The sequence below is a fragment of the Rissa tridactyla genome, chromosome 2 (genome assembly GCF_028500815.1).
Source record: "Rissa tridactyla isolate bRisTri1 chromosome 2, bRisTri1.patW.cur.20221130, whole genome shotgun sequence".
Lineage (NCBI taxonomy): Eukaryota > Metazoa > Chordata > Aves > Charadriiformes > Laridae > Rissa > Rissa tridactyla.
The window spans coordinates 109,517,469-109,544,309 of NC_071467.1; the positions used below are offsets into that span (position 1 = coordinate 109,517,469).

General features: G+C 42.4%; 1 protein-coding gene across 1 annotated transcript in view; it reads left to right on the top strand.

Annotated features, from left to right (window-relative positions):
• Positions 1-5,714: 5,714 nt before the first annotated feature.
• The window catches only part of TPK1 (thiamin pyrophosphokinase 1), a 307,648-nt gene continuing 286,521 nt past the window's right edge, over positions 5,715-26,841 (top strand). Inside the window, exon 1 of the mRNA XM_054193626.1 lies at positions 5,715-6,009. Within this exon, the coding sequence (XP_054049601.1) occupies positions 5,967-6,009 (43 nt within the window). The 5' untranslated portion in view covers positions 5,715-5,966. The remainder of the gene's footprint in view (positions 6,010-26,841) is intronic.

The following is a 26,841-nucleotide window of genomic DNA, read 5'->3' on the forward strand; positions in this document are numbered from 1 at the left end:
GAGAACTGAAAACGCATGTGTGTTTTGGTGCTGTGGAGTGCACTTGCATGAGTAATTAGACTGTGCTGGAGACATGGTCCTGAGAAGAAAATGCAGAGTGATTCTCCACATCGGCTGTCCCACACTGAGAACACAATGAGAGTTCCCGTGCATGCCAGACACAGTAAGACAATCCTTCCAGACAGAGGGAGAGCAGCATCTCACTGGATTGTTCCTACTTCTTAACTCTTTTTGTGCTGCCAGGACACCACAGCGAAGGCCTCTCAAAAACTCCTAGCCAGGTTGGTCAAACAGCTGGCCTAACATCTCAGCTATCTGCTTACTCTCCTGACTCCACAAAGTCAATAACATAGTCATAGCTATTAGACTGCACAATGTCTGTTTACCATTGTCCATAGTAACTTGATAACAGCCCATTTGGTGAAAATTCCTTATTTCTAAAAGTTATCACTTCAGTACACAATCCTCTTTCCAAAGTTTACCTTTCATCCATCTTCATGACAACATATTGTTGATGATCGTAATAAATCTTCTTCTCAATTTGTATAGAATTGATTAATAAACAAATGCCATCTGTCTATTCATTAGTAATACAGATTTATTTGTATTTGGCTGTTGATTTAAAAGTATGCGTATACCTCATTGATGCCATTATACAGATGAGGAAACAAAGGCATAAATGGTACAAACCAGATCTCTCAAAGGTATGTTAGTTCCTAAGTCGTTATATATCCCTGAGGATACGGATCAATGGGGTTTGATTCTGTCTACACACATCAGTAGTAGAGCATGGATTAAAACTCAGGTATTCTGAATGCCTGGTGAGCCACAGGATTGTTATACCACTGTTTTCTTCTGCTTTACTGTATGACCTAATAAAATTAATAAGGTTTATTTCCAGTCTGCTCTACATCACTATGGAAATAGATTGCATAGATTGCACTTAATATTATACTTTTTTACTGTATTATAATCTCTTCAGGAGTTGAAACAAATGTGAAGTTGGCTGTATTAACTGTTCCAGGACCTGGACTTGAAGAGGGTGTGTGTTAGATTGTCTCTGCCTTTGTATGCTAGTGACTATTTGCAGGTCGTCTTTTTTTTTTTTTTTCTTTTCTTTTCCTCCCTGAATGATTGTACCTTTCAAATTGGTGTTTGAGTTTTAAGGAGGTTGTGGGGACTTAAATTGTTGGCACAGGAGAATTGCAAGGATATAATGTCTATAATAAAGCATCCCATTTATCTACTGATGCCTGCATTTTTTGAATTATAAAGCACTTATGGATGTTCAGACAATCAGACAGCTGAGCTAGCTAAACATTCCCAACCTTATTATTCTGCATAAATACCAGAATAGGTACCAGAATGAACCATCCCAGCCTGCTAGTTTTAACTCTGGGTTCATTTTAATATAAAGTTAAGCTGTAGAGAGAAGGAAAATATATTCTTAACATTTACAAGTTGTGCGAATCCTGAGTGCCAGCCTTGTACAGACTGTTCTAGTTTAGCAATAAAATTGGAATAGCAAGAGGAATAAATGCCCCCTACTTTACAAGTAGCTTGTTTCAGCCGTCATCAAGAGGGACCTCTGAAAGTATTTGGGTAGTTTTGATTCAATGTATTTTTCCAATCAAAAGGCTTCAGATACACATTGCCAATTACTGAAATCTGCAACAGTTTTTGAACAGTACCCAAAGTACGTTTCAGTCAGTCGCAGAGATATATTTCCTATTCTGGTAAAGGATGGCAGAAAGGAAGGGGCAAAAAAACCCCGCATTAAATTATGAGGTTTGGCATTACCAGACCAATTTGCCTTTGGTCTGGGGTATGGGCATTATGCTATGAATGTTAGAGTCAGGTCCTATCATTTTGTTGGACAAAGTCCTTGAAAGAAGGAAAAAAATTCTGAAAGCAACTAATGCTACTATAAGTAGCCTTGGCCACATATCTGTACTGGGATATGCAGAGACTGATCATCCTAAAGCAGCACAGCAAACTCTGCAGGCTTTAGCCCTGCTCTATAAATCCCATTTAAATCCCCCTGCAATTCATGTTGAATTCCCTCTTCTTTCCTTACTAAGTCCCAGGAGACATTCTGAGTAAATAAAAGCTGCTGCCTTCCTAATAACCCTTCAACTCTTCTCACCTGATCTGTTTTAGTTGTGCTGAAATGCAGAGCAAGCCATGTCACAACTGTGCTCTACAGAAGCTGCTCAACCAACTGCTTCTCTGAATAGTTTTCTTAAAGACGAGGAAGCTATCTGGAGTCTGACAAGAATAATTTTTACATATATAATTATACATAAAATAATAGATATAAATTGCTGTTTCTCCATACACACCCCAGTCATCTAGTCTGTACCACGTTAACAGAAAATATATCAGGTGAGAGGCCTGACTGGCTGGCTAGTTAACAGAGGAGGTTTAAAAGGTCAGAACACTCCCTCAACTTTTCCTGCCAATCATTCAGAAACTTCCTCTGTCAGACAGCCTCATCTGTCACTCAAGAAACTACACCTGCTTGCCTGTTTATTTTCTCACTTAGGGTGGAGGTCATCTGCCCTCCTTTTAACTAATCAGAGGAGACAGCCATAATCAAAGCACAAGATCAGTGCTCCTGGGATGTCTTTCTCGAACAGCCTTTCTATATGTTCTTCTGCAAACCTTGCAAACTAATGTAGGCATATACAAATAGAGGAAAAGAATGGGGGATAAGGCTTTTTGGTGGTTTTTTTGTTGTTGTTTGTTTTGTTTTGAGATCTAGCTAGAAAAGAGGAAAGAAACATTGCTGAATCTTATATGCTACCTGGAAAAACAGGTGTAATATTTACTGGGGAATTTCCCATGCGTGACAGGAAAAACTGTCACTAGTTCATTAAACAGTAGACCTTCACGCAAAAATTCAGCTGATGTCCTAGTACAGAGGTAATGTCCAAAAGGTAAGAGAAAGTGCTTATTTTTTAAAAAGGTAAATCAGCCCCTTGACTGCTTGTTGTCCTCAAGGGACTATCCATAAGAGAACATGCCAGGCTGGGTGGAGTTATTCATTTTGCCTCTCTGAAGCTTCCTCTACGAGATACCCTTGTTAGGCTCTGCTAAACAGTGTTAAATAATTGTCAGGTTCTGCCTTAGAGATCAGTGCATTTCAGCATCGTCTGAAGCTGTTCCTGTGGAGCTGATTCTTAAAAAAAAGCTCTATACAGTGGATGAGAGGTTTGGATCTGAAAGAAAGGGCAGCGCAAGAAAGCCAGAGTTCAGGGAGACAAAGCGCATCTGACTTGTTTGCCCCTTGCCTAGTTGTGGAGTGGGCTGGCAGTTTGCCTTTCTGTGCAGACCCTTGCACATCTTGAAAGGATTTAGAGGATACTAGTGCCAGCCTGCTCTCTCAAGACTGATTTCTGTTTGTAATGCTATTGTTGTGATGAACCATGCATTAGTATGATTAGCAGAGAGAGGTACAATTACCTTTTTGCAGCGGTGGCTGGTAAGAGATTGCCTGGACCCACAGGCCTGACAGAGGTGGAAAAAACATCTCGTCAGATAAGAAGAGAGTGGAGAGATGGAAATTGTTGAATTTACAGACACACACACAAAAAAAAAACGAGCAAAGGAGAACAGGAGGAAGAAGTGACTGAACGCTACCAGGAACTGACTGAGGTGGAACTTCCCTCTAAGCAAGTATGTCCTCATGCATAAGAAGCCACTGCTGCTTATCAGCAACTACTTGTACCAGATAGTACCCCCCAAGAACAAATAAAAAAACCCCCACATTTACAGAGGAGACTGACAGATACTAAAGCAAAATAAGCTATACTGGAGGTTTAATAATTTCACCCATCAGTGGGAATGTGCCTGGCAAAATCAAAAGGGAAAAAAAAAAAGAGTGGAAGATGAGACAGTTAATTAAAACAAGGAGAGCACAAGTCAACCACACGGTGGTCCCCACACAGCTAGCTTCTTGGGGGGGAGAACAAGCTGGTTGTTCTTAACCTGCTTAAAGAATGATGCTGAGATGATACCAAAGTCCTATTAATCTTTGAAACTCAAGTTCTCAGTGGAGAGGGAAGAAAACTTTCAAATGACACAGAAGTGAAACGAAACATTTTCTGTTTCTGTAGTGTAAACGACAGTAATCTCTTGATGTCCTTAATATCTTTTCCTTGTTTCTCAATAACCTCTCATTTCTGTCATTGTCAAGACACGAAAGCTTCCAGTGCTTCTGAATTTCTATTGATTTTTGTAGACTAAAACTGCTTGTCGAGTCTAATCTCTTGTAGGTGGCAGGACAGCTTATCTGAAAGGTCCAAAGCAAAGGCTTGGCGCTTGCACCATTCTGACCAAGGGGGCACCTTCAGCCGTTGCAGCCCTGGGTCATCATGCAGGATAAACGTGGCCCAGCCTTGCCCAAACACTTGTCACTCAACTCCTGTTGACCTGAGTGTGAATCCCAGACTAAGCACGGACTGAGGGCTGAGGTGCCGGTCCCACTTCCAGTTTGGCTGGAAACCTTAATGGACCACCATGCCCTCTTTTTCCAAACGCCCCTAAAACCGGGCCTCGCCCTCCCGTCTCGTCCCACCCCGGGGTGCCTCAGTGGAGGGGCTCGCTCGGGAAGGCGGCCCAGCGGCTGCCTAACGGGACTCGGCGGACCCCCTCGCCTGCTGTGCGCAGGGGCGGCGGAGGAACGGGCCGGTGCCCGGTGGCCGTGTTCCTCTGCTGCCCTCTGCTGAGGGCCCCGCGCAGCTCCCCTGAGCCGCCGCCGCCGGGCCGGGTCGGGCTGGGGGGCTCCGTGAACAGCCCGCGGCAGCGGAGCGAGGTGAGCTCAGTGCGCTGCGGTGCGGGGGACGGCGCCGAGTGCATGTGGTCGGAGGAGACGGGCAGCCCCGGCGCCGGTGAGGCGGCGAGGCCGGGCTACCCGTCCCCCGGGCACGGGTCCTTCCTGATCCCCCGCGCAGCCCGAGCCGCGGACCGGCGCCGGCACAGGGGGCTGCCAGCGCGGGGCCGAGGTCTGGCCGCAGTTCGGGGCTGCGATTTTGGTTGTTTTTTTCCCAGTTCCGACAGGCAGGCAGCTGTCAACGACTTCTTTAATTTCGAGCGGACTGTTCGCTACAGGATCTCCAAGCAGAACCCTTCTAGCACGGACAGGGACTTGCGAATTTTCTTTTTAATGACGGTGTCCATCACTCTTTGCCCTAAGTAACCCCCTCCGCACAGTAGATACGAAGTTTAATAAAAAGGAAGTCCCTCTGCGGCCGCTTTTATTTTATTTTATTTTATTTAGAAAATGAAAAAGCGAGCGCCACCGCCGCGCCTTGTGGAGCTGGTCTCCACGGCCTCCCCAAGCGCGCCTGTGACCAGGCCGCCGTTCCTCAGGTGCGGTAAACGCCGCGGATGGGGCTTCAGAGGGCCCTGGGGGAAGAGGTAAAACCCCGCACAGCGAGACGGAGGCCGCCCCCGGCCCGCCTCGCTCCCTCCCTCTCCTCAGGCTCCGCACCGGCGCGGCGCCGCCCGGCCCGACCCGCCCGCTCTCCCACCCCGCCTCAGCCGAGGCCCCAGCGGCGAGCCCGGCTCGGCCCACGCCCGGCCATCGCCACCGCCACTCCCTCCCGCCCGCCTTCCCGCTGCTGAATCCACCGCCGAGCAACGGATCGCGGCGGCAATCGATTATCTCGGCTTGCCTTACCCCCCCACCTCCCCCACCGCCCGGTTAGACGCACCACCCCGGGGGCGGGTGCCGGGGGAGTAGAGGGAGGACACGCGTGGCTGTGGGTAGGCGGGCACTGCTATCGCCTCCGGCCCGCTCCTCGGCGAGGGCGGGCGCAGCCCATTCCTCAGGGAGACGGGAAGGGGGCACGGCTAACGCCACGCGTGTCCTTCCGCCCACTCCCCACCCCGGTCCCGCGTGGCTGTAGGCTCCCGGTGCTTTTCCTGCGTGCCCGCCCCAGCGAGCAGGGCGTCCCGGGGCCATGGAGCGGGCGTTCACGCCGCTGGACTGCCTCCTGCCCGCCGGTACGCTACCTCCCGCGCCCGAGCGGCGCGCGCCGCCGGCCGCCACCGGCCCGCCGCGAGCGCGGGGGGAGGGAGGGGGGAGGGCGGGAACCGGGGCGGGGCAGCGCCGGTGGCGGGCGGTGCTACTCGGGGCAGCCCCCCCTCCCCTCGCCGGGCGGAGGGCTCCGCGCCGTTCCGGGCAGCCGGAGCAGGGAGGGTGTGCATCCCGGCACCGGTAACGGCGCTGGGTTCCGCAGGCTTCCCCTCCCGTCCCCGTGCGTGCTTGGTTGGTCTTGAAACACTGCGGTATAACACGGCGCGACCCCCGGCCCGCGTGGGCGCTGCCTGAGGGGCTGCCCGCGCCCCGTCCGCCGTCCCCTAGGCCGGCCGGGCACCCGTCCGCCGCACGGCAGCTGGTTTCTCTTTAACACATCGATTTATTGCCGTTTTAACACGTTTGGCCTTAAAAAAAAAAAAAAAAAAATCCGTATTTAAAATTTCAGCCCCTTTGGGTTTAATCTTTACTTGTCTTGCCACGGTTTTCTTGGTCTGTCAGGGCGAAACGCCCCGGTGAAGGGCGTCTCTTGGCAGGGTGACGCGTGGGCTTGGTCTCCTCCATGTGCCTCTGGCGTCAAAGGTCCTGCCCGTGCCCACGGAGCCTCCGACCTCTGCCCTCTTCCCAGGAGCCACCACCGGCACCCCGCTTGCCTCTTCAGTTCCTCAAGGCAAAGCCTTGGGGTTTGCTTCCGGGGTTTGCTTTGGTTTTCCCAAGCTGTTCTTGAGCGTTCTATTTTTGCATATTATTTTGGGGCGTTGTTAATATATATCATTAACCTCATCATCTCTATAAAGGGTAGAGCACCTGTAATAGTCATCTAAGTCGATTGTATACACTGTTTGGAACAGGCGCCTCTTCTTCACTACGTGTTTGCAGCGTGTAATTCAGCAGGCCCCAATTTACTATTCAGTGATACCATTATAAACAGTAAATATTTTCATCTTTCTATAACGTGATCTTAAAGCTGTATAAAAATCGTATTGGCATAGCGGCTGAATTCTGACTTACACCGCTCTTTTCTGCTCTGTTCTGGCACTGACAGTTAAGCTGCCACGGTGACGTATATATTTATTTACTAGTAAGATCTGGAGGAAGGGAAGAGTTTAACAGAATGTACACTTTTAACAATTCAATATGTTTTTACAGCCAGCATTTTAAAAGCACGTTTAGTCTTTCCAGTATTATTTTTTTTTTAAATCGCATCTTGCTCTAATTTTTAAAAACTTCTTCAGGGTACGTTCAAAGCTAGTAACAGGTAAAGCTGTACTCAAGGTGTTCCTGCCAGAAATGCATATTTGAGACTGTCTGTGTGTGTGTTTTTAGAGGCATCGTTGCTTTGGGTGGAAAGAGGGAATGAGCATGGAGGTGAGCTTTTAATGGGTTAACTTCTGTTCATTGCAGTGTGATGTCCTCTTGTATGAAATGAGGAATAACTACTTACTAAGTACATAGTAAGGTGAGACAAAAAAAAAGCGCTTTAAGATTTTATTCCTGAGGAAGGACAGGCATCACTATTTGTATTCTAATATAGTTGCTTCTGATAGGCATTTGTATGATGTTAGGGCTACCATATGTCGCCAGTTTCCTGGAGCTGTTTCTCTTTTTCTTCTCTTTTTCTCTTCTTCTCCCCCTTCCCCTCCCCTCCCCTCCCCTTTCCCCCCCCGCCCTTTGGTTATTTTTTGCTGGAGTTCAAGGTTTGGGGTGTTTGTTCACAGTTTTCAGATGACTCACAGCCTTCTCAGACCAGAGGCTTCAGCCGGGTGCCAAGAAGCCTGCTTCTTCTAAAGTACACGAATCAACTTGGCGCCTTGTCATCATTACAAGCACTCATTACCAACCAATTGGTTTATCCTGCTCAAAGTATGCAAGGTTGAGCAGGCTTATTTGGCAATTCCACATTTTAAAATCTGGTATCCCACTTGGGGAACTCAGAAATAAGGTTTTCGAATTGGGTAGGTGAAATTTTTCTTTAGGAAGTACCAGTAGTCCCTCCATCTGTTTGCTTCAATGGGATATGTATTTAAGTGTCCAAATAATATAATGCTAACCTGTGTAGAATATGACACTTCTTAGAGGCTAGACGTGAGGTTACAAAATAAACCCTTGTGAGCACATTGAAGTACTATAGACTTTGTCCCCTTTGCCTTTAATAATATAAATGTATAGCAACGCATATAATGTTTCTGGTTGCTTTCTAAAGCCCTGTGTAAACACAGTGGCACATTATGGTGGGGAGAAAGTGAAAGATTTGTCAGGTTATTGGTTGCTTGATTTTTCTTTTTGAAGGTGTTCAGAAATTATGCTGATATTTATATGGAATAGAATAAAACACTTAAGGGTTTTGGAACCTAATATTAGGTACCTGAATTGGAATTTCAGGGCCACATGCACCTTGGTAATTTTAGTCAGTGTAGTTAGAGTGAGTTCTTATTTAGATGGTACGTCTCCCTGTGTAGCACCTGACTGAGGTCCAAGTAGCAGTTATTTGAGAACTGCTGTGCTAACTAATATGCTCAGGGACTTTGAACATTATTCAGTCAAACAACTGGAGCACAGCGGGAAATCACAATGCTACAGCCAGAATGCCGTGCTGTGGGCTTCAGAACTGTGTTGATTTGCTTAACGTAGTTTAGAATGAGTAACAAGGTAGAAGTTAAAGTGGGATCGAGCTCTAAATTTTGGTATTGCCTACTGAAGTAAATGTATTTTTATTTCCCCATGAGAGGAAAGGCTCACGTTATCAAGGCTCACAGAAGTCCATGCTGAAGTCCTGCATGCTGCTGTGAAAGGGTCAGGCAGAAGCTTCACAGGATGAAGCTGTGATGCAGCCGTTGCAGAAAGCTCATAACGATGTCACACTGCGGCCTGTGAATCATGACGAGAGTAACTTCGTTTCTTCTGGAGCATCCTTTGATAGACTAGGCATTTCCCTCCTGCTGTTTATACCCTTTTCTTGCACTATCATTGCCTCCTGCTGCTTGTCCCAGGCTGTGCTGCAGGCACTTCTGCAGAGAGACAAGTGTTTCTAATTTATTGTTTTAATACCATGAACTTTAGGAGCTGAGTATGCTATGCTTGTGACTGCTTAACAAGGGAAGTACTGTAGCATCCTCTAATAAGTTTGCCCCTGAATATCACTTGAAACTTTTAGAAGGACAGAGTGCCAGTTTACTAGCTATGTTTTCTCACGGGGAACATTTTACGTTGTGTGCCGTAGTAAGGCCTGGATTTTCACTCATCTCCAGATGTGATTAATGATTCTTTGCCTTATGCAGTCCTTAAAGTGCAGCTTATTATTGGCTTTATCAAGTGGAGTGATGCGGAAGGTGGTTGTCTTCCACAGTTTGTAATCCAACAGCTCCCAATACAGGTGTCTTGTCTTGCTGAGGTGGAGGGACTGGAAAGCAGCAGCAAATCTGGTCCTTCAGCTCTCTTCTGTGCCTTGCAGAGGGTTTGTTGGAGCTGAGCTTCCTATGACTTGACAGGGAACCTGTGTTACCAGTGAGGGGTGGTTTACCCCTGTCCCGACTCCTCCACACCCTGAGTCCTGTGACCAAATGCACTCCTGAACTATGCTGCATCGAGAGCTGGTGGTTAAGACTTGGTCCGCTGAAAAGAGAGTGTACTAGCTTCATCTCACTGAAGCAAGGTCATCTATATGTCATGAGAGACAGAGCCACAATGAATAGGGCAAAGACTGCTTCAGAATTATGTGGAAATATATAGTTGTCTCTTTGTGCAAAGGGACTATAAAATTCTGCATTGAATTTAAAGCAAAGAGAACAAGAGGAAGCAACAATACGCTGTGAATGCTCTTCCATCATTCTGCAAGCTTGATTGTCTCTTGCTTTACTATATGTCTTCTCCTGGAAATGTTACTGACTGTAAACAAGTTACCTCTGAAAGGATTATATCACCATATTCCTTTTTAAATGCCTGGGGCTTTAACTTCTTCCTTAATGTTCTCTTTTCTCTGACACTAGGGATTGAAAGTTATTTGTAAAACAGTGACATGTTTCGCGGAATCATGGAATTTTTCAAAGTTGGAAGGGACCTCTAGAGATGATCTAGTCCAACTCCCCTGCTAAAGCAGGATTGCCTAGAGCACATTACTCAGGACTGCATCCAGGCGGGTCTTGAAAGTCTCCAGAGAAGGGGACTCCACATCCCCCCTGGGCAGCCTGTTCCAGTGCTCCGTCACCCCCACCGTAAAGAAGTTTTTTCTCATATTTGATCGGAACTTCCTATGTTCCAGCTTGTGCCCGCCACCCCTCGTCCTGTTCCTGGGAACCACCGAAAAGAGTCTGGCTCCATCCTCCTTAGACCCACCCTTTAGATACTTGTAAACATTAATAAGGTCTCCCCTCAGCCTTCTCTTCTCCAGACTAAAGAGTCCGAGCTCTCTCAGCCTTTCCTCATAAGGGAGATGCTCCAGTCCCTCAGTCATCTTTGTTGCCCTACGCTGGACTCTCTCCAGTAGTTCCCTGGCTCTCTTGAACCAGGGAGCCCAGAACCGGACACAGTATTCCAGTTGTGGCCTCACCAGTGCAGAGTAGAGGGGGAGAATGACCTCCCTTGACCTGCTGGCCACACTCTTCCCCATGCAGCCCAGAATTCCGTTGTCCTTCTTGGTGACAAGGGCACATTGCTGGCTTATGGATAATTTACTGTCTACCAAGATCCCCAGATCCTTTTCTTCAGAGCTGCTTTCCAGCAGGTCCACCCCTAACCTATACTGGTGCCTGACATTCTTCCTCCCTGGGTGCAGGACCCTACACTTGTCCTTCTCGAACCTCATTAGGTCCTTCTCTGCCCAGCTCTCCAGCCTGTCCAGGTCACACTGGATGGCAGCACAGCCCTCTGGGGTGTCAGCCACCCCACCCGGTTTGGTATCATCAGCTAACTTGCTGAGGATACACTCTGTCCCCTTGTTCAGGTCGTTGATGAATACTTTAAACAATACTGGTCCAAGTAGTGACCCCTGAGGGACACCACTGATTACAGGCCTCCAACTCAACCCTGCTCCATTAATCACAACCCTCCGAGTCCCGTCACACAGCTAGTTCTCTATCCACCTCACTGTCCCCTCATCTAGTCCACACTTCCTCAGTTTACTAAGGAGGCTGTTATGAGAGACAGTGTCAAAAGCCTTGCTGAAGTCAAGGTAGATGACATCTGCTGCTCTGCCCTCATCTAGCCAACCAGTTATAACAACCATATGAGATTGGTCAAGCATGATTTACCTTTGGTAAATCCATGTTGACCACTTCCAGAAACTTCCTGAATAACTTCCAAATAACACTTCCAAATAACTTCCTGTTTGCCATTCACTCAGTGACCTCCAGCCTGGTATAAGTGCCAATAACCATCTAAATGCCCCTTTACTAGAGCTCTGCATGGTCTCTATGATGCACTACCTTGCAGTCTAGTACTCAAAATTCCGTGGTAGAAATCAAGACAGTCATAGGGTTAGGAAATCAACCTGATGGTTTCTGTTAGGGGTGGAGTCCCAGACTATTGGATAGCTCTGTAATTTTACAGGTTTTGTGCCACTGCTATTGGGTCAGACTAGTGAAATCTTCAGGTGAATCAGATTGTTCAAAAGATGTGACTGAGTTCACCAAAGTTGAAAAATGTTAGCAGGAATGTCAGTCCTTTAAGACTACAACAGGAGTTCTTCAATGAAATAAGCAAGCACTTCCTATATGGTTGATCTTTCTTTTTAATTTAAACACATTTTAAATGCTTTTTTTTTTAAACGTGAATGTTGCTGATCTGCTCCTGCTTTTTATTTCATGTAAGTAGTAACACCATCCGTTTAGTTGAGTTACCTGGGATGCCTTCGTTTGTTTTTTGAAGTAGCTGTAAATATTCAGCCTTGGAGCCTGCTGCTTGCTAAGCTGCTGTGCCGGGTCAGCAGTTGTTCTGTAAGCATTATTGTGTAGATTATTTACAGGTGCACTTATGAATGAAGTATTACAGACGGCATTTATCGGACATAATCATTGTTAACCTCACCACTGTGTGTTAGATCTTTGCTTTCACACACTGATAGCTTTTGTGTGCAGGCATATTATTTGGAACGGGGCAACAAGCCATCTTTAACCATTTGAGCTAGTAGGAAAATGAATATACTTTTATTTATTTTTGTATACACACAGCCCCCTTTTGAAATAAGTTGACATCAAAACCCGTTGCTGTTTGTTTGTGTGGATGATAGAATCTTATCTCGTGCAGCGTCAGTACACAGATAGTTCTGTATCTTGCAGTCACTAATAGGGCATAGTTGACTCTGTTGGATGGGAATATAATGGTGGAGGGGACTGAGGTGATCTTTTAAAAAAACACAACCAAACAAATAAACAAAAAAACCCCAAAGCAATAACAAAAAACCCTAACAAACAAAAACCCAACCCAATCGAAAAAAAAAAAAACAAACCGCCAAAACCACCACAATATAAGAGTTCTAATAATGTCACTGGAACTTCTGAGACAAAACCTCACATTCATTACTGCTTGCACAGATAGTAAACCACTCAGGTAAATTCTTTTTGGAAGGTCTTGTTATTTCCCATCAGTTGTGGCCTTCAAGAGCAGCTTACACTGAGTTCTGTGAGGAGTCATTCAGGTGTAGCAGGTTGAGCCTTAAAGCTAGGAAATACACCAGCTGGCCTCCTGTAGTCTCTTTTTTTTTCTTTTTCTTTTTTTTTTTTTTTTTTTTAATTCCAGACTGAAATGTTCACGTTGTTTGTATCCAGTTAAATGTGTGCAGGACTGCTGGAAACCATTTACACTTGTTAGTGTTTAAAGAACAAAATGTTAATCTTAAGAAGGTACAAGAGGTCAAGGAAAATAGTGGATTCTTAGATTTTGTTTTTTCTTTACTGCACTTTGCTTGCATGTTGTATGGTCAGCTCTTCAGATATTTTAGCAGTTTCACAGCAGCTTTAACATTATGTTATATCTCAAATCTGTGTGTATACTTGCATAAAAAAGCTAGTTTTACTTTCTGGAAGTGAAAAACAGAAGAGACTTTTTTTTTTTTTTTTTCTTTTTTTTTCCCCCCTGAGTGCAAAGCTCATCCAAGTTCTCATTTATGGAGAAACTGAATATGAAGTAAAGAAATGAGGCAGTTTATTTACACAGGAGAAAACATAATACATACAAGTTTCAGATTTTTCAGGATCCAAAATAACAAATCCCAGGCATACTTGTGGATTTGCTTTAGATTTGAACATCCTGAGACATTAATCAAAGCTTAATTTATGCAGAAAATAGCAGCACTGAGAGTAAAACCTAAAATAAAAGTCCTAAAAGGGAAAAAAAACAATAACTTAAAAAAAAAATCCAAGCAAATAAACCACCTGAAAACAAGTAAAAGGGCTACCAGCTTCTCTTCATAAATCAGTTGTCCACAGCTTTCACTTCCACTTACCCTTGGGTGTAACCTAAGGGACCTTTAAGAACAGTGCTGTTAACTAATGCTTTGTCTACGGAAATTGCTAGCTAGAAATGTAACAGATTTGTTTCTCTGTGACATAATAAAAATAATCTGTGCTGGTCTCAAAGTGCTGCTGTTGAAAAATGTAGAGAAAAGGATAGGAGGGAAGAAGACACACTCCTCTTCTCTTCCTTCTCCCTTCCCTCCCCCCCAAACAAAACCCCAACCCCCCCCAAAAACAATTCCCAAACCCTAAAAACCAAAAAAAAACCCCAAACCAGACAACAACCCCCAAACAAACCAAAACCCCAACACCCTGTTGTAGATCTTACTCAGTATACAAACTATAGTAAATCAACAGGAGAGACCTCTGATGTATACACCTGCTTGTTGGTACATTATAGAACATTCCCCATCTCTGATCTCTACAGAGAGAGGGGAATTGCAGTGTGTCCAGCAAGATTAACTAGCCTGATCTATGCCAGATAATTCAAGATTGAAAAGAACTGTCAGTTGTCCCTTCCACCAGAGTGACTATACCTGATCACAGCAAAGGATAACCAGTCCTTAATCTTTATTTTACATCTTTTTGTAAATCATATCTGTGCTGGATTACATGTAAGTAATTTATGGAAATACATTCTCCTTTCTATCCCACTCTGACCTTAAACATGAGGAATATGATTAACAGTGTTTGTGTAGTACTGCCTTTGCATAATTAAAAAGGGAATTGAGAATTTAAAGTTGCTACAGGAACATTCACTTAGTTAAATTTTACATAGAGAGTACACATAGTAGCTTTTGGTTTGCTTTTAAATTAAAGCTATTGCTGTACATCCAGTTGCAGTTGAAGCTGCTGGAAGGCTTTTCGTGTCATTTCCTAGCTTTGAATTTTATTTTGAATGGCAGTCAAATTTTCTCAGCACTAGTGCTGATTCTTTGTAGCTTGTGTTGATGGATTGTCTGCCAGCCTTCCCCTCTGGCAGGACAGAAGCTGGAGGGATGCACGTGTTTATCAGGCCAATTGAAATAAATGGGAAGCTGGCCAGTGAACTCAGTAGGAGTCGAACCTGTCCCCTCACAATTAATTTATTTTGTAGTTGTGACTGCTGGTGTGGGTTCTGTTTTGTTTTATTTATTTCTTTTTATTTCTTTTTTTTTTTTTTTTTTTTTTCCTTTTACTGTAGCTCCTCTTTTCCCTTGTAATCTTTCTCCAAAATTATCCGGTCAACATTGTTCCTGGGCAACACAGCAATAAGGGAGTAGTTCAGAAATATTTATATGGATAGTTTTTGACCAAATTGTTCAGTGTCTTTGGTGGTAAAAGCTGTCTGTGTGTCTGACACAAAGAAGTTAGTTTTGGTGCAGAAGGAAAATAATGGTGCTACAAAGTACTGGGGCCTCGAGAGTTCATCATCTAAAGAAACTTTGACTTCTGTGACTGTGTCAATAAGGGTTTCTGTGGACCTGCTTGGTGGAGACACAGCACAGGCTGTCACGAGAGGCGTTCTTCTTTCTTTTCTACATTTTAATTCTCACAAACGTGATTCACAATTAAGTATGCGATATATAATCATATATGAAAGAAGAGTACCATTCTGCTTCCATAGCAGAAGGGCACTGGTATGTCAGTGAAATCTCTGTGTATATACGTGTGAGATTTATTTGCTTTTATACTTACAGCTGATTTAGCTATGGCAAGCAAAGCATTGACATATACACCAGACTTAAACGTAGGGTGAAGCTCCAGTTGCTCAGGATGAGTTAAAAGGATGCTGGGTTGAAACCACACCTAGGCAGTTGTTCAGCAGATGGTGTGGCTTAAATCACTCGAAACTTTCCTGAGGTTGACTTGTGTCACAGAGCAGCTGTGCAAATACAGGGTCAATCTCCAGGTGCTCTATTTTGAGACTTTGCACTCTTGATGACTAGAGTTTTATCTATGGGGGAAATCCTGATGGCTGAGAAGTTTGGACTACAGAGTTTGTTCTATGTATCAGTAGTGCTTACAAGGTATCGATATCTTTGCTTTAAATGTAGTGGAAAGCCTCTAACGACACTTTAACACAGGCAACACTTTCACTTCTCGAAATGAGTGCTCTGCAAGCAGTTCAGAGTAAAGCACAGCCGTGTGAGTGTAGTCTGTGTCCCCATATAGAGCAGTTTCCTTGCCCAGTTTACAGTTATATTTAATAACCATCTAAGTAGCATTTTTGCCATACTGTGAATCCAAGAGAAAAAATGTTGAGGAGGGCAGCTTGAGAGTCAAGCAGCTAAAGATCTGAAGCTGGGACACTTGGACTGCCAAAGGAAGTGGTGCTGTGATTTAGCTGCTGCGGATGCAACAAGAATAGCTCTTGGGCAGTGTGTGACCACCTCAGTTCATAATGAGTTGACCCGGGTTGGCTGGAGAGGATTCAAATCCTCTGTGAAAGCGTCTGTCTCCATATCACCATTTCCTGCTACAAATGTGAAATTTACCTTTCAAGTTCCTTAAAAAAGAGCTTAATTTATTTTTTTACTTAAAAAAAAAAAAAGAAAAAAGGGGCAATATTGAGGAAACTTTTGTTAAGGGCAACGTGGTGTTTGGCTTTCTGGGCTTTTGCCACCACCGTACTTGAAAGGTCACTGCCGCCAGACTTTGCTTCAAACTCATCTAATGACTTTCACTGGATTCAAAGTAGAATGAAGGGTGTTATCTGCAATCCTATCTTTTTAGGGTGCTGGCATATTCCTGCTGTTACTGAGAACGCTTTCCTATTAGCTCTTCTTTCTTTGCCCAGAATCCACTGTGGGAATGACATTTAGTACTATGTGCACAGGCTTTGAGCATTCCTAATGACTTCAGTAACTGTGAACAGAAGATTCAAATGGACATTTTGTAACCGTGGGAAATAAAATCACTGATGTCAGATGTTCTTCCTTGAACTGACTTGTAAGGCTTTCGCTTGGAAACTTAATTTTCTAGTTTCCTGTGTCTATTGAGACGACTGTTCTTATGTATTTGTCAGTAGTAATGCTGCTGCTGTATTAACCTGACTCATAGTAAGTTTTGTCACGACAAATTTCTTCATCTGTTTTAGTCTGCCACCCTGTCATAAGGTCATAAGTTAAATTTTTGTGCCAACAAACCTCTTTAAGTCAGTAGGAAACTAGATTTACTATGTAGTATTTTGCTTTGTCTTCTGTGACCTTCCCCCACCCCCCCCACCCACAGCTGCCATAGCTGTGTTGACAAAGCCCCAGGCATAAGCCCCATTACACAGAGAGCACAGCAGTTGTCACCTGGGAGGAGCAACAGCAATGCTAGAAGGAAAAAAAAAAAACCAAATCCCTTCTTCTAGAGTATGCTACACCTCTGTGAGGAGGGTTTTCTGGCAGGGACGTGGGCAGAGCGTGTTGCAACACAAACAAGCTCTGCCCATCTCCTTTCGCTGCAGCGGGTTTTTTTCCTGCTGATGGAGTGTGAAGTCTGTGTGAAATTATCAGTCAGTGTCTGGCTTCCCCAGAGAAGATGGGGAGTGATGAGAGCTGGGTCGTGGCCTTGTGGTGCCACTCGGTGGAAATGGCCATATGGTGTGGGAGAGGGGGCGCTTAAAAGGGGTGTCACAACAGATGTTTGGTAGCATACTTGTTGGCAAAAGCTTTAGGTGTCAGCTAGCTCCAGTAAGGTACTGTTAAGAGCTGTCCCAGGGGTGCAGTTAAGGAGGAATGCTGTTTAGATAACACATAGTATAATTTATTATTTGCATTGGTATTGCAGTGGTTATGTTTTGTCAGGCAGACAAAGGCATAACAAGACCCAGAGGTTGTGCATTGGAGCCAAACAAATTCATACTTGAATTAGGTACAGATTTTAACATGGAGAAGAATAAATAACCGTTTGAACGTTGTATCAAGAGAAGGGTGGATTCTTCATCGGTGTAAATCAGTTGCAAGTCATATTTCACTCGAAACAAGCATGAATATCAGGCTATCCTTTATACAAAAGGCTTAACTAGATTGTCACCATGATCCTTTCTGGCCTCTGAATCTATAAATCTGAAACACTTAGCCCACCAAAGGAGAGACTTCTTTTTTTTAACTACTGAAGCAGACAGGACAGACTTGTGGGAAAAGAAAGGAACTGGTATATCCCGGGGTACTGCAGCATGGAGTATCAAGTCTAGTCTCACGTTGCAGAGGAGATCTTTGAGAACTGGCAGAAGATTTCAGAGCTCTTGCGATGTGATCCTTAAATTCAGAGGACTGTACATCCTCCTTACATTTTTGAGTAACTTGTATGCTTAAATAAACCAAAAAACCACCCACCCCCCTGCCCCGCAAACCCCCTCTAGTACTTGGTTATGGTTCCCAGGCAGCAAAAAGAACTTATTGTAGTAAGACCACACTGCACAGTGTGCTGAATTTACCACTGGTTACTGTGAGCTATCAAAAGCCTTAAAATCATTTCCATATTTATCCTTATTTATCTATAAATATTATAATTGTGAATCCCACAAGGAGGAAGAAAAGGCTTGAATTTAGACAGCGGAGTGAATAGTTATGCTGAGCGTATACAACATTATGCCCAACTGTTCTGCTTCTCACACGGATTTACATTTGCTGAATACATTTGCTGAAATAAATAGCCAGTTTCCTTTGAGAACTAAGCTGGAACTGAATAAATGTAAGGCTTCAGAGTACTAACAAAGGGACTGAACTCTAAAATAATGCAGTTGTACAGCCCAAATAATGTAAATTAGAACAGCAGAGAGAAAATCTAAATTTAAGAATACACAGGAAGAGCTAGTAATGTTTTGTGAGAGTTTATAAACTTAGAGTTTTGTAGTCTGAACCTTTGCTGTTTGATCTTCCCTTTTCTTCTTTTCCCCCAATGGCAAATACATATAGAAAATACAAATTTTATGATGACAACAGTACGTAAAAGGAGTTTTGTTACTTTTCTTGAGTGGAGGAGCCTATTGAAAGAGGAGCATGTAGCAAGGAAAGCCTGCTGTTTATTCGGAGGAAGAGACTGTCATACGCAAAGGTTATCTGCACAAATAACCATTCACGGCTTCCCCAAGAGCATACGTAACAGACCTTGGAAATATGCTCTGGTTCTGTTACAGTTGGATAAGAAATTAATTTCAACTGCAGCAAAGAAGACTCAAGTTAGATATTATGGGAGAAAAGTATAGGTAGCAGGCGGAAGCACTGGAATATGTTATTTGAGAAGATGATCTAGTCCCTGACACTGGGAGCCTTTCATTTTTCAGCGGTAGGCAGAGGAATTGCCCAGAAGGGTGATTCTACTTAGCAACAAAGGAGTGGACCAGGTGATCTTCTGACGACTTAGATGTACAAAAGCGTAGGAGATTGAGATGTGTATTTAAGAATCATATACCTAGTGTCAGAGAGAGCTTTCTATATGCATATCAGGTGCTGAAGGACAGGCTGTTTCAGCAGACTTTCTCACTTGGGTAATTATACTAGCCTCAGTTGGGCTACTCAGACAAGCAGGACTTACTCTTGTGTTCTGAAGTTTTCAGTCTGTAAAATACTAATGCTTTCTTCTGCAGCACAGCAATGATAGTTATCCAAACAGGATTTTTAGCAAAATCACAGATGACATCGAAAGTATACAAATGTATGAAAAGGGGTTTAAGGAGTGAAGCTCTGTAAGTAAGTTCTGCAATAAGGAGTGAAAACTGTGTGTAGCAATTGCTGTGAATTCAACAGACAGTGAAATCTGTCTCCATGATTTCATTGCGTCGGTTTCCATACTGCTGCTAATTGGCATTTGAATTTCTAGAGATTTCAGAGAGATTACCTTGAAAAAAATCTGGACATTTAGAAGTTCTCTTATTCTGTTAATTTTTGCAGATGATCTTTTGTGTTGACAAGAAACAGAAGTGTCTTCTAGAGACTGACAGGAGTTTTCTAGGAATCTCCTCTTGATGTCCAAAAGGGACTTTAGATTATCAAAATCTTCTTTCAGAAAATGTCTCCTGAGTTTTTTTCTGGGTAAAAATGGGCAAGAGAATGCATTTATGAAGAGTTTCTCTATAGTTTAATCCACTTTATACTGACAGAATTAATTTATGTCATTTGCGTGTGTGTCACTGTAGAGACAAGCCCTGTTGTAAGTATGATTTACACAGCTGTTATTATCTCCGATGAGAAAGCATGCCTCAAATTACAGGATTCCTGGTGATTTGAGGTACAACAGTTATGGAAGCTGTGTGCAACATGTTCATATGCTGCATTGGCAGATGGCTGAGGTGAACATCCACTCTCTCTTCAGCTTTAAAAATCAGAATCGGTGGCAGCATTGTCAAAACATGTCAGCATTTGAAGGGTGGTGTGCCACAAACCGCTGGCTCCACGACGTACCTTGGCACACAGGTTGGGGCTTTGAAACAAATGATATTCTTAATATACAACTGGGTTTTTTTTTTGGTTGACTGGGTTTTTTTCGTTGCTATGTACTTAAAGTTTGAGCTGCTAACCTAGGAGACTGTAGCACTTGGGAAAAGGGTATGGCATTGGGATGTTTTTCTTGATATCCCGCATCAAGAAGCATTGTGAATTATACTTAACCCTCTGTCTGGAAGTTTAATTTGTTTTGATGGTCCTGGATAGACACGTCAAATGCCAGTGCTTGGTAGTTCATTAACAACTACTTCATAGAAATAACATACATTGAGATGGTCAGGGGAGAAGAGGAGGCAGAGGAGGAGGCTGGAGAAGAGTATTTTCTGGACTTCTATATCATAAATTGCTGAATAGTGATTTCCCAAGGGAAGGGAATAGGGTGGGGTTTTTTCTGCTACCACTCTCCCAGTAGGCTACGACTATGAGGGCGCAGAAGGTAATGTCGTAAAACAGAGGAAAGAAATGGAGCAAGATTCAAGAATAAATACAAGTAGACTCTAAATGATATGCTCGCTTGAATTTACTTGATGGATGCCAAAAGCCATTCTTTTATTTAGAGAAGACAACACCCTGCCTGAGAGGACAAAGACGACATTTTGTTCTTTAGGGGCATAAAACTAGTTTTCCTAATTATTCCTGACATTTTGCCATTTATGCTATGAGCTTCCTTAGAGGATAGAAGTAAACAGCCAGTCTCCTGTGAGAGTGAGACATGAACTGAATGAGTTTAAGGTTTGAAATGTGCTAGCGTTTGCACCAAATCCTAAAGTGATGTTGTCAAAGTTCCAAAATAAGGCAATGGGGAACAGCGTAAGATACATTACAGAGGTGGACGCAGTAAGCTTCTCTGAATATAATATAAAAAAGTCTAAATTAAGAAGGCATTTATATGTACTTTATACTTATATATACGTGTATTATGCAGCTTTATACTTCTGAAGTGTAGGTTTAAGTAGAAGACTGAATGTTAAATGTATTATTGCTGTGTTATTTTAGCACCCTCAAGTCCTCACAGGACACCTGTTGTAGAGGAGGTAGATGACAAAATGCTATTCCTGCCTTGAACACTTTAAAAGTTTCATCTCGCACAGAGGAGCGCCCTGGCTGAACTGAGCACTTGCATGGAGGTGCTCAGAGCCTGTGCACAGGTATAGCTTACAGCACTGGCAGCCGAAAAAACCCCAGCAACTACAAAAGCGTGGGTATTTGCCAAAGAAGTATTTTGCAGATCATTGTGTTTATATGGGAATTCAAACATAGCTAAACACAAGTTGTTTAGAAGACACTCTGATTCTGTTCTCTTGATGTTCTGCAAACCTGATAATTCATTTTAGTTTTTGACATCCTAGTGCTTTACAACATTTTGCATGTATCAGGGAGTTTTTGTCCTGACACTCCAGATGTTCATTCAAGTTCGTTGTTTCTCAGCTGTTCTGTACAAAGTTGTAATTTTCTTCTTCGTAGCCACTACTTTTATGCGGGTGTCTCTGGGAAAGGCCCTTGTGCAGTGAAGTACAAACAGTAGCATTTTGTCAGTCTACTCATTTTCCAGTTATCATGAACCGGAAGGTACTTGGATCCTTTTCCCAAGTCCTGTGCTGCGTAATGTTGGGAAAGCTTTAACCTTGTTGTGCCTCAGTTCCTCATCAGTAAATTACAGACAATGATACTTTTTGAAATACGCTGTTGAAGAGCTCTAAAGTTTAGCTAGTAGTAATGGTACTGATTTTTTTTTTCTTTTAATGTTCATGTTAATTGCAGATTTCAAGATAACACTGTTTGCTCTGTCGGAACCTAGAGATAAGTCCCTGAACCCTTTCAGAAAGGATGTCACTACTGTTTCTTAGCTTCTAGCCTCTTTTCCTGTCAGTCGGAATGCCATCATCAGAAGCAAAGCACATGTAGTTGAACAGACACGGTATAGAAAAAAACCCAGGTCCCACTAAGGGTTTTTTTGGTTTTTTTTTTTTTGGCTTGTTTTTCTGAGGTAATCTGTTGATGGCATTGTTGATTTGACTGCTCTTTTTAGTTCCTGGTACAGCAGATTACAAAATCTGTGACAAAATCACAGGAAAAGTATTTTTTAGGATCAGGATTCAGAATGTTATGGTATTGGGGACTAAATTAAGAATTCAGTCCTTTTCAGAGGTAAACTGACCATTGTGGAAATGCAGCTGACTACTGATGGACTGCTGACATTTCATAAAAATGTTTATATAAACCTAGAGCACGCTCTACTTTTATGAGGAAAAGCAAAGAGTGGAGTCTCCTTTGGTTTGGGGATTCTATCACCACCCCTGTGATACGTGCTAAATGCAGTGTGTCTTTTCAAGTGACCTTTATCTTAACTTTAATCTTTCTTAACCTCTTTGGGGAAGTTTATTATCTGAACGTCTTCCATGTGTGAAAATTTACTTTACCATCCTTTAGCACCTTTTACACTTTTCAGATGGATATTAATGTTATTACATTAATAATAGTGTTATGAACAGGACTGGCTTTTTGGGAATTTAAAACAACTTTACAATATTAGAAGAGTGCTTATACCATTGGTGTGATTAAAAATTGTGTCAGTCACAAATAAAAATGGGATCAAAGAGGCTGAGATTAGAATTCCTGTATTGAAAGCCATGAGTTTTAAATAATAACCATTTTTCTTATTAAGGGTTTGAGTTCTGAGAGAAGATGCATGAACAGCACCTGTAGCATCTTTTGAAGGTTCAGATTCCCAGTCCTTTTAGAATGAGGCAGTATATGTGGAAATAATTGGAAAATAACCTTGAAGGTTTCTGTGCCTATTTGAGTGTGAATGGATGTATGTCAGACCTAATTAGGTCTACTGAGGAAAACATAAATGTCAATCGCTTTTTACCAAATGCATCCAGCTACTTTTGAGATTGTGAATGTGGTCCAGTGAGCATACAGCCTGTTTTAACGTCACCTTTCTATCTTATGTCTTTTAGTTCTGTCCCCTGTGATGTATGGCATTTGATTTTTCTTGAAAACAAAGTCAAAGAGCTGGAAACTAGGCATTGCCACTCCAGTGCTTGCTTAGCTAATGTGTCCAGAAGAGCAGATGTAACTTAACTAATTCAGAACATTTAATGAAAATGGTGGTTATTTTACCTTCCAGTGGTTTGTAAGGTTTGATCAGTTAGATCACGGAACTCTCTTTATTTCATTTGTTGGAAACTTGATGACCCCTCCAGTGACTTGTGTAACGTGTTTTTCTATTCTGTAGCTATGACTTTATCAAATCCTGTCGGAAGCGTGAAAAGCACATCTGTTTTCAACTGTGATTATATGTAAAAGGGTCTTTCCTGCTTAGTTACATTTGTATACACCTATTGTGCATACTCATGTATTCTTTCTTGGTAAGTGATGTACTGGTGGCTTTGCAGAGCCATTATGAAACGTACTGTCTTTCAAATCTTTTCTCTGTGGGTGTCTTCTTTAGAAATATTTCTAAAATTCCAGCTTGTGCTCTCATAGTTGGTTAGAAACGGGTAAGTTTCTCTGGGGATCCCTTAAGGGCATACTAGGAATAAAAAAGGATATTGTCTAGAAGTAGCATCACTGAGTCAGTAGAGTCTCTGATTGTGCTGGAAAGGAAAGAATGCACCTTGCTTTTAAATTTGTTCAGGGAATTTGGAGACAAGTGACAGTTTGATATTGTTCGTGTGAGAAAGTTTATTTAAAGGCATGAGCTGCACTGTGTAAGTAAACTTTTACAAATCCCTTTATGGACTCTGTTTTGTGATGTGAAAGCAGCTTACTTGGTTCAACTTAAATGCATTTCTAAGAAAAAGAACTTAAATAAAACTAAAGTAAACCTGGTGGGAGCTGAAACAAGAGTGTCCATGCAGCTTGTTGTACAAATATAATTAAGTTGGATGAAAATCATACCTTCCAGATATCTATTCAGCATTTTCTTTCTTGGGAGACAGTCCCTTACTGGGAGTGGAAGGGTGAGGGGTGAGACTTTCAGCTTCCCATGCTAGCATTCATAACATTGGAATCAGTGGAAAAAAATCATATAAGGTCTCATTTTGTCCCTGATTTGAATAGTGGAGTGCAATTTTGGAGACTGCTCACATCCATGACTTGTCACTAGTGGACTTAAGATTTGAGAAACTGACTTCCTCCTTCCCTTGGAATATGTTTTGTGCCTTACAGTGCTCAGAGAAGCGCATGTGACTCAACAAAGATGTGGTCAGTACATGTAGCACCAGATGGTCCTGGAGAGTCCTCTATAGTTTGTGCTTCTGCTCTTAGAGTTTATTATAAATCAGCTGAATTTTAGCCTCATTTTCTTTTAAAGTGATCTTAAAAAAAAAAATTTCAAATAGTCTTTTTATTAACTCCCTGTAAATGTAATAACTTCTTTAACATTTTAATTACTTCTTATGGAAGCAAGAGGGAGCAGAATCTTCTGTTATACCGCAGTAAAACAGATATGGTGCTTTAAGGGGTTTCTTTGCAAGTGCTTCTTCCAGAGTGTTTGCTAGAGCTACTCAAGCTGTTCATGGGTTTTAAATGTATGTACAACTCCAACTAAATGCAATGGGATATATGCTTAAAAACATTGCGCGTCGTAACATTATTATCTTTACAATTGTTACTGTTGCTTAGTTGTTAGTATTTCAGTCACCTTAAATTCTGTCTTTGGAAATGCTGTCTACGATGCCATGCTGCAGATAGCCCCAGGGTGAGCAGGAGGAGGACTGTTACCTCATGGCAGCGCTCTTGGTACAGAGCGGTATGCTAGGGTAGAAGTACTCCTTTGAGGACCTCCTATTGGGCATTTGTGTATCGCTGCTCTGTACTGGGTAGGCGTTACCAACGGGTTCAGAATTCTGCACGTACTGGTTAACATCCTGTCAACGTTAGTGGATGTGTTGTGATTTGTGTGTGACTCAGATTAGCAAGGTAATTGTGACACGTCTGAAGGCTGAGACTCTTATCCTGTGCAGACGTGGTCATTATAACATACAGGATAAGCGTATAGGCTGGCTAATCGGAATTAAAAGCTAATTACTGTGAAAATGCTTATTCCTTTTCTCTTGAGAACGTAATGCTCAACAATTCATCGCTAAGCAATTATATTTTATACAACGTTACAGGTTTGCTTGATGTTATGCAATGACCCAAGTTATTCAAAGGCTAAATTAGCAAGGGATGTTTCTAAATAATGGGAGAGGGTATCGTTATTTCCTTGCATTGCATGTTCTGCAATTAGGGAACTTTGCTTTTAGGATGTTCTGTTCTTATTTTTCTTTTTTTTTCTCTCTCCTTGTTTCTGGAAATTTTCCGAAGGCATTCCACATTATCTCATTGTATTTTTCTGAGCACGAGGAACACTTACCCCTATATGAATGGTTCTATGGCTATTAAAAAAAAAATTAAAACTTTTATTTGCATTGAAATATGTCCTGAAAGATGAGGCCTCTAGGCTAGTGGAGATTAACATGTAGACTGGTTCCTATTCAAAACCGTTCACATACTAGTTTAAGATAACAGCTAAGATATTTGTAATATAAACTACGAGAAAAGCGAGAAGGGAAGCACCAAATAAAGGTTAGATGCCTGCAGTCAGCATGGTGAGTAGTGATCATCGCACGCAAACAGCTTAACTGACAATCTGTGTCTGTGGTATTGTGGCACCAGGTAAATTTTAAAAGATTTTAAGGATCATATATAGTGGGCGTGAAGTTTTCACAGATGTGGGATGGTTTAAAAGTAAGTATTGAAAATTCAGATGGCTCACAGAGATCTTTCAGTACTCTGGTTCTCTTACAAAAGTCCTTCTGAACCAGGGGGCCTGAAGCGTTTGCGTGCAGTCCCAAGTGGTGATGGCATTGAGTAGGAAAGGCTGGTTATAGCACAAAATGTCCTGATGAGTATAGATTCCCCATTGTTGTATCAGGCTATGTGAATGAGACTAGTGGTGTAAGCAGAATTGGATCTGGCACTTATCATGCTTCTGTAATGTCAGAAAAGTATTTTGTACAGCAGTACAAGCTAACAGCTACAGATTTCACCCGCTCTATTGTTGCATGTGCCTGTAACATGCCTTCAAGAAGGCTCTTCCCTCTTAAACATGACAAATTTTTCAGAATGATCAGCTAAATGCATGACACGGCTTACTGCTTTTTCAGCACTCAGTCTTTGCAATTACACCCTTGCCTTTTAGTTCTGTTTCTGGTGCCCATAAAATCTCTTTTTATTCTTCAAAAGAGCAGACCAATCCATGCCCGAAGGAGGACGGATCTTTCAGTTTTAGCATGTGCAAAAAATAAATAATGATAGACGACAGTCCATTTGTGTTCTTATTGGTGCTGTGTGTTTTGAACACATTGGCTTGGATTTTGAGTCTTTGAACTCTGGCCTTTTATCTTGTTTGATTTCATTTTCATATTCGTATCTTAATTTTCATTCCATGTTTAATTAGTTTCATTATATTTGGTGGCAGAATGTTTGCTTTATCTTCACCGTTAATAGTCTAATTGTTTCTCTTGCCTTAAGTAATATCTCGTTAACTTTATAAGCCATCTTTTCCACATCATCTACAGAATTAATTTTCTGTGCATGTAGTTGTATTGTCTGCAGCATCTTTCCCAAAACTTTCTCAATTAGCATTTTTATTGTTGTATTGGATTTTTTTCTGTAAGAATTAAGCTGTGAAGACAGTTGATAAAAATTAGTATTACTAGTTGGTGATCTTTTCAGACATCACTAAAAATCTGTGTGTTCCCTATTGTTGAAGCAGCTTAAGAGTCTAGAGGTGATATTGGTCTTTTTAAAAAATAAAAACCAAAATAAACAAAAACCCCGACTACCATGCAATAACTGAGTGCTATTTTCTAAATCCAAATGAAAATTGTCGATAACTTTTGATGTGCTAATAACAGATGTTGGTGGTGGTTTTACAGGA